At 32.3% G+C, this 8,713-nt stretch overlaps 1 protein-coding gene across 2 annotated transcripts; it reads right to left on the bottom strand.

Moving 5' to 3' along the window:
• Positions 1-1,703: 1,703 nt before the first annotated feature.
• Positions 1,704-7,478, bottom strand: LOC148621056 (uncharacterized). Of its 2 annotated transcripts, none has more exons than XM_088575069.1 (2): positions 7,389-7,478; positions 1,704-4,822 (listed from the first exon to the last, which is right to left on the bottom strand). In XM_088575069.1, the coding sequence occupies exon 2, from the start codon at positions 4,809-4,811 to the stop codon at positions 4,002-4,004; it is 810 nt and encodes a 269-aa protein (XP_088431195.1). In that variant the 5' UTR covers positions 4,812-4,822; positions 7,389-7,478; the 3' UTR covers positions 1,704-4,001. The 2 variants fall into 2 exon arrangements, with proteins under 2 accessions (XP_088431195.1, XP_088431194.1); XM_088575068.1 differs by having other exon boundaries at positions 7,301-7,441.
• Between the last annotated feature and the right edge of the window lie 1,235 nt (positions 7,479-8,713).

The following is an 8,713-nucleotide window of genomic DNA, read 5'->3' as shown; positions in this document are numbered from 1 at the left end:
GCCCTTGAAAGAAGAAAAAAGACATTTTTTTGCAGTTTTAGCCAATATCTTTAAAACCATTATAAATAGAAAAAAACTTTCAATTAATAAAATGATCTTAACAACAAGGCCTACAAAAGTCTCCATTTGGTTGAAATTGTAGTGCCAATCCTTGAAAGGTGAAAAATGAACCAGGTGAGCAATTCAGGCTCTAGGGAGCCTTCTGTTTTTCATTTTTTTGTTTATCTTGAACCTTCATTTTGTTTATCTTGAACCTTTGGAACATTAAAATTCACTACTGCTACAACAAATTTGTTTCTAGTGGTAAGGAAAAAGTCAATGGAAGCAATATATTCTATTTGAAAGGGAGACTACTTAAAGTTTGTGTGCAAATTTTATTTTTAACTTTAAGTAACTTTTACTAGCTGTCTTTGTATGAAAATTCATTGCACAAATCAAAATTGATGAAAACTATTTGAATTAGTAATAAAAAATATGTCACATAATAACATTTTTTTGAGTGAATCATTTTATTCCAAATGAAGCCCATTATAAAATAAAAAAAAGCTAAAGATGACCATTCCTGAATTTGTATAGGTGTATTCAAAACTCTAAGATTATACATAGTCATGACATTCCCAACCTACAGCTAGGATTACAAGAATTTAGCACAGCTCACAAATGGGTACAAACATATGACTTCTAGAATTTCCAATTCATTCAAAGGTTTAGTAACCTTTAAAGCCCAAAGGTAAATTAAAGTCTTATTCAAATCAGAAATTCAAATAAGATGTACAAAAGCATCAAATAAATGTTTGCCAGGTCCTGAATTAGTAGATCACAGTAAGAATAACTGGAGTCAATGGCAGGTACATTAGAGGAGTAATGTCATGTACCATCAGAGGAGTCCATGACATGGACCTCATGAGGTAATGTCTAGTATCTCACAGAAGTCAATGATATCAAACTCAAGTGGGTAATGTCTGGTACCTCACAGGAGTCAATGACTGGTACATCAGAGGAGTCAATGACATGAACTTAAAGAGGTCAATGACAGGTACCTAACAAGAGTCAATGATCTGAACTTCAGATGAGTCCATGACAGGTACCTTAAAGGAGAAATGTCATGTACCTCACAGGAGTCAATGACCGGTACCTCACAGGAGTAATATGATGGACCTCAGAGGAGTCAATGACATGAACCACTGGGGATAATGTCAGTACCTCACTGGGGGAGCCAATGATTGGTGCCTCAGGGGAGTCAACTTCAGGTACCTTACAGAAGTCAACCTCGTAGGAGTCAAAGTATGTCTAACTATTAAATACACAGCCTGACTAGTACTGGTATACATTAATCTTTCCTGTTTATACATGTACTAATTGGGTTGCACATTTGATATATGATACAAGCCCATGTGCAACAGGTTTACAAATTCCCAAAAGTATATTTCATATGTTTTCTAATTTTTTGCAATTACCTCCCTTAGACCAAGAAATTTTTATTACCTACCAGTAGTTTTTAACTTCTAAGCGTTGTTAGATAATACAGCAGATGTTACACTGAATCTAAATTATGTATCAGCTTGCCATACATACATTTATAACATTGTTATTTCTACCTTTTTCTCAAACAATATACTTAAAATCAAATCCATGTATAAAATTCAGACACTGCCATTGGTAGAGGTGATTCAAGGTAAAGAAATAAAAAACCTAACAAACAATCTACATATGCCATTTTTTTGTATAACTATAGTATTTTCTGCATACAGACATGTATTTAAAAACTATACATTCATTTTGCTCATAAATCAAGAACAATAACTCTAGCAAGTGCAAAATTCTTGTACAATTTACATACTTTTTAACTCATAAGTGTATGCAATATCGAAATGACAAAACAAGACTTTGTAGTCCGTAAATGTTTCTGAATAAATCAGTGAACTTAATGAGTTTTTGAAATATCTGTTTCATTCTCTGTCAAATATTTGAAAAGAAACCTGCTACTTATCAACATATTTTACTCAAGGGACAAGTTCTTTAAGACAAGGGCAAATCAACTAAAGGGCCAAAGGGTACATTTTACTTGTATAAGGTAAAATTAACAAAGATGCACACTATAATAATATACCAAAGAGCATAACTAGTCTTTGTTGTAAACCAGGGGTGGATTCAGGCGGGGATGTGCCCCCCCTAAAATTTGTAAAGCATACATTGTCAGGGGTAGATTTAGGCAGCTTAAGGTTGAAACTTTCATTTCTCACAAATTTTACCACAAAAGATATCTACATTGCACTCATTCTAGAAGAATATTTCAAAAATATAACCTAAACAAATTTTAATTGTGCACCACCCTAATCTAAAATCCTGGATCAGCCCCCTGTACACGGTAATAATAGCAAAACTGAAGACAGAATTAATTTTTTTTTTATAAAATGTGATGCTAATTAAGATGCAAAATAAAATCTAGTATTTTTAATCTACATTTCACAAAACGTCATAAATATATCCCAGATATCCATCTACAATATGCTAAAATGCTGAATAGCATTCAGTAGTAAGAATTAAGTCTAATTTTCCGTCTAAGAATTGGGCAAAATTTATATAAGGTGTGGCACATGAAGGAAAAAACGCAAAGCTTTATTGCATTAACCAATTAATAATATCTGATAACCACCAGAAATAACCATCAAAGTGTTTGTAAAATTTGAGTTTTTAAGATATTGATAGGTCAAATTTAGTTGAAATGCACTATGGGAAAATGTCAGGAAAATTATTCCGCACTCTTTCCCTATGTAAGCAGTAAAAAAATATCTACGTCAAAGATGCTTCAGGATAAACTTGAATAGCTTTTTGGTTGTTTTCAAGATGTACTGAATATATATTTTAGGCAAAAATGACTAAATTGGGGAAAAATGATGTGCCACTCATTGCCTGATTCTTACTCAGAATGGTACTTAATATTCTTTCAAACTATATTGAAGAATGTCTCCAAACTAGACAAAATACTATTTAGAATTACAGCTACTATATATATATGTATATTGTACATTAGTATGACATTACTACTATTAATATCCATATTTTTTACAATAAACCCAAGGTCACTCTAGGTACGATATGTATGTATAATATTGTCTCTTTATTGAACTATGTCTTATTTTTACTGCTTTAACCATTTATTGTAAATGTGTTTCTGCAATAGAAAATAAAATAAAAAATAAATTAAGGAGGTAGACTAAGGTAGGGACACAACTCTTACAAATCATTGGAACTTTTGAATTTAGCATTTTACATCAATCTCATGTAATCATCAAAGTAACTGATTTCATTCTGTTTCAAATGAGAGCTTAATAGGCTTTGGTGAAATTGAATAGAATACAAACATATCACTGATTTCAAGAGGTATGTCCCTAACCCTAGGTCTACCTCCTATAAGTAGTAATGATAATTTGTGAGAAGTGAAACTTTCTCATCCATAGAACATTTGACCAATTTAATATACAATATACCATAAGCCTCCAATATAAGCCAAAAAAAAACCCCAAAACTTTGTTCCCTGCTACCAGCAAGAAAAAAGTAGGGCAGGTAGGTAGGTAAATTATTTTATTTTTCAGAAACATCTTACACTGAGTTAATGGAGAAACAATCTAGAATTTAACAATGCTTGAGCCAAAATGGCCATAAAACAGTAGTCAGATGTTAAGAGTAGGCACTTAATAACGATAGGTTAGGTTGATTTCCTGGAAAGAGATATGTGTTTTTAGGCTTAAGCTGAAAACATTGAAAATCAGTAAAAGAAAATTACCAAGGGCAATAACTCATTCATTTGTATCTTTTTGCAAAATTAACAAAGTTTTCCATCATACATGTAAAAGTGGTGCTCCAAACCCCATAACCCTTGATCCATCATCTTCTTTTATCCAAAACTGAAATTACTAGCATCCCTCGGAGAAAATCCTTCTGTCTATTAACTTTGCTCTATTATTAAAAGTAAGTCTCCTTTCAAAAATGATATTCAATCATTTAATTGGTGAATCATCTCTACATGATGGTTTATGAAACTTAAAATATTGGTTTAAATGTTTACATGGTAATGCATGTCGTTGTTGTTGGATTGGCTGGTTTATTTTGTGGTCAAATCTGTTTGTGGCACAAATTTCTGGATCATAGTTAGTGGTTACTACTTTCTCAAGATTTTTTGGGACGTTGAGAAAAAGTTTTTCAAATCTACATTTCTTCAATGGATAAACATCTGTCTTTTTATATACAAATAATTCTTTATATTGTGATGATATATCCCATGTGTGTGTTTTATTCTCACCAAACTGGAAAATGTCAACAAAAGGCCACTTATAATCTACTCCAGTTATTGACGTACCTCCTACAGAATAAAATTTCCATGTATCGTTTCTTGGAGAAAAAAGACTGAAATCTTCTAATTTGGCAAACTCCTTTTTAAATAAGTCTGACTGCGAATTATTGATCCAAACATCAATGTCATCATCCCAAGGAATTATACCACCATGACGATAAAGTCCAAGCAAGCTTCCACCATACAGATGATAAATCAGTGATAGTTCTGTCATTTTTTTGTCAAATGTATTCATTATATCAAGCAACGTATCTTTTTCAAGAGATGTCATTCTTGGGTCAAATGCAGTTAGGTTTTTCGGTAAATCAGGTGGAAAACTATCGTCAAAATGTTTCATTCGTCTGATTGCAGGTTCAATATATTCTTGTACACTGTGTTCTTTGGTGTACATGGAGTAAATTGTACACAAAATAATTGCATACACTATTATCAATAAAAATTTATTTTTCATCCTCATTTCTATCACTCCTGCAATGAAAGAAAAACTGAAATTTAACTAGGAGAAATATCACATATGCTAGGTTGAAACAGAATTCTTTTACAATTTGATAGTATTACATTATATAGGCAATGCTATAGCTCTCAGTACTTATTTACTATAAAATCATTAAAATGTTAAAAACCTATTTCATACACACCTTTCATTTCCTCTGACAAGGTATACCATTTCCAGATGTTCAGCATAGATTCAATTCATTATTGATACATCTAATATAAGTCATGTAGGGGCCATCATGAAGGGAATTACATGTATATACCTTGTATATCAAGACCATTTTCTGATGTTAACAACTCATTCCATTAAAAAAAAAAAAAAAACAATCGCAGTTGACCCTTGCTGAAATATTCTAACTATACCTATATGACAATGCTTTATCACAAATGCAACTAATGGAAAAACAGAATGGACGGATATGGTGAAAAGCAGGCATGTGCATTGTCCAAATTATCATGTTGCCTTGGAAGGTTAATTTTCATTTTGCTTCGCTGTGCTTAAAAGTCTAATTAACAAGTGCCGAACCATAACATCATGATTATCTAGACTATCATGCATACATGTGGACGGAGGGTTACACTCCTTGAGACGTTTAGGTTTCCCACACGCACAATACCCAAAGGCATGATAAACGAATCAACAAACGCTTCTATCATGCGTTAAATTGCACGATAAACGAAAGCTCATTTCATGCATTTAAACGCAGGAAAGAAGAACGACAAAAATAATAATTTTGACATATAATAAAGATAGAAAAAGGAGAAAATAAAATTAATGAAATTATATAAATTAATGATAGCAAAAAATATATAAATAACAGTTAAATCAAGGAAATAATCAAAGTACAAAAATAAACGAATGCTACTATCATGCATTTAAATGAATGCTCGTATCGTGCATTCAAACAAACGCTCCTATTGTGTGTTTAAACATACACTCCTATCGTGTGTTTAATCGTACGCTCCTAGCGTGCCTTTAATGAACGGTTCTATTGTGTGTTATAGTGCGTTTAAACGAACACAAAACGATGTGTAAATGCATGATAAACAATGCACGAAAGCTAAAATGGGAAACGTGAATGTCTTAAGGAGTGTTTGTTATCGTAAGTGTATGTGAATGGAAGGTTTCGTTATCGTAACTAGCCTGAATACACAAAATTCTTTCTTTTTTTATCACATGTTCTGTTCAGTCTAGAAATATCTGTATTGTTAAATGTATATTATTGACTTGTAATGTATAATGTATCATGTTTCAGAGAGAGGATGCTTCGAATTGGATAACTTGTCAAATTTAGTTGAAATGCACTATGGAAAAATGTCAGGAAAATTATCCTACACTCTTTCCCTATGTAAGCAGTCAAAAATATCTATATCAAAGATGCTTCAGGATAACCTTGAATAGCTTTTTGGTTGTTTTCAAGATGTACTGAATATATTTTTTAGGCAAAAATTACTAAATTGGGGAAAAATGATGTGCCGCTCATTGCCTGATTCTTACTCAGAATGGTACTTAATATTCTTTCAAACTATATTGAAGAATGTCTCCAAACTAGACAAAATACTGTTAAGAATTACAGCTACTATATATATATGTATATTGTATATTAATATGATATTACTTCTATTAATATCAATATTTTTTACAATAAACCTAAGGTCACTCTAGGTACGATATATATGTATAATATTGTCTCTTTATTGAACTATGTCTTATTTTTACTGCTTTAACCATTTATTGTAAATGTGTTTCTGCAAATAGGAAATAAAATAAAAAATAAATTCTACATATGTAGATGTACATATTCTATCATATGTTACAACAAATGCACGATAAATGAACGCTCCTATCGTGCGTTTAAACGCACAATAGATGAACGACAAAAATAATAATTTTGACATATAATAAAGACAGAAAAAGGAGAAAATAAAATTAATGAAATTATATAAATTAATAATAGCAAAAAATATAAAAATAACAGTTAAATCAAGGAAATAATCAAAGTACAAAAATAAACAAACACTTCTATTGTGCATTTAAACGAATGCTTGTATGGTGCGTTCAAACAAACACTCCTATTATGTGTTTAAACATATGCTCCTAGCGTGCGTTCAACGAATGCTTCTATTGTGCGTTCAACGAACGCTTCTATTGTGTGTTTATTGTGCATTTAAACAAACACAAAACAATGTGTAAATGCATGATAAACGATGCACGAATGCTAAAATGGGAAACATGAACATCTCAAGGAGTGTATGTTATCATAAGCATATGTGAATATAAGGTTTCGTTATTGTAACTAGCCTGAATACGCAAAATTCTTTCTTTTTTTGTATAATGTATAATGTTTAAGAGAGAGGATGCTTCAAATTGGATAACTTGTACGTGACCCCATTGTCGATGTTCGACAAACTAATTTACTTAACTAACAAAAATACACAAAAAAAACTTACTGTAAGTGTTTTCATTGATAAATATCTTCTAAGTAAACTTAAAGTAGGAAGTTAAATTGATCAGATTGTTTTTGTCATTGTTAACAACCTTTTCATGTCCCACAACACACAGAATGCCATTATTTCATTTCATTGCAGAGTACCAACGGCAACGTATCATACTTTCGTTTTGCAAAGTGAAAGTATATCTAAAATTCGACCAATTCCGGGTTAGAACCATTGTGGTTTCGTCTCATCTTCATCAGGTCCCGAGATCGGTTGATTGGTAACTACGCTTCATCGCGTCTCAGATCCATATTGATAAGATTTTCTTTTCTAATGCCTACTCCTGGCCCATAGAAACTCGGCACAAGTTTTACTGGATAGTTTTTCCAGTGATCGTTCATGGAACTTTTAAAACTATTTACAGTTTTGGATTTTGTAACGTTGTCTGGTAATCCGTTCCAATTATCAACCGCTCTTTGTGAGAAACTTGCCTTCCTTTTATTTGTTCGACAGTGTTGCTTATATATTTTTTTGCTGGTGACCTCTGGTGTTTGATTCACGCACTGGAAATAGGTTTTCGCATTCAACTTTGTCAATATCTTATTAAGGATCTTGTATGTTTCTACTAGGTCTGATCTCTCCCTTCTATACTGTAGTGTCGGGAATCCTAGATACACCAGTCTCTCCCCATAACTTAGATGTTGGATGTTTTTGAGAAGTCTTGTAGTCCGTCTCTGTACGTTTTCTATTTGTACCGCTTCTTTTTTGTTTATGACCGACCATACTGAGCTTCCATACTCTAGATGGGGACGCACTATAATCTTGTAAAGCACGAGAAACATATTTTTATCTATATACTTGAATGTTATTTTGATCATTCCTAATTTTGGTTGGCTTTTTCAACTTGTATGTCAATATGATCCTGAAAATTTAATTTGCTGTCTATAGCTATGCCAAGGTCTTTTTCTTGTGTAGTAGTTTCAAATATTTCTTGGTTCGTGGTGTATTGTGCTCCGTTATCTTGACCTAGGTCGAGATGTTTACATTTTGATTTGTTGAATTTGAGAAGCCATTTATCTGACCAGTTTATTAGGCTATCAATATCCCATTGCATGCTGTTCTGATCGTCGTTTGTATTCACTTTTGCGTAAATTTTTGTATCGTCCGCAAATCACTTTGCCATATATTTTCGATTGCATCTGGGAGTTCATTAATGTAGATCGTAAACAGGATAGGTCTAAGCACACTCCCATGTGGAATGCCACTTGTGACCTGAGTCCATTCTGAGTGTTCACCACTGAGTGCGACCCGTCTCAATTCTATTCTGGCATGTCTGTTCAATTTGAACTATATTTTATATTGATTTTGAATTACATGAAGTTAACATGATTATAAAGTATTTTTGGGGGGCACATAGAGCATTGCTAG

This window comes from Perna viridis, chromosome 3 (assembly GCF_037379345.1).
Source record: "Perna viridis isolate PV_CMFRI_1.1 ecotype Kerala chromosome 3, ASM3737934v1, whole genome shotgun sequence".
NCBI lineage: Eukaryota > Metazoa > Mollusca > Bivalvia > Mytilida > Mytilidae > Perna > Perna viridis.
The sequence above is the reverse complement of the archived record's forward strand: the minus strand, read 5'-3'. Positions and strand labels throughout refer to the sequence as shown.

What these genes read in the sequence shown, in the direction of transcription:
- LOC148621056 (XM_088575069.1), bottom strand. Translation starts at nt 4,811, where the DNA reads ATGAGGATGAAAAATAAATTTTTATTGATAATAGTGTATGCAATTATT.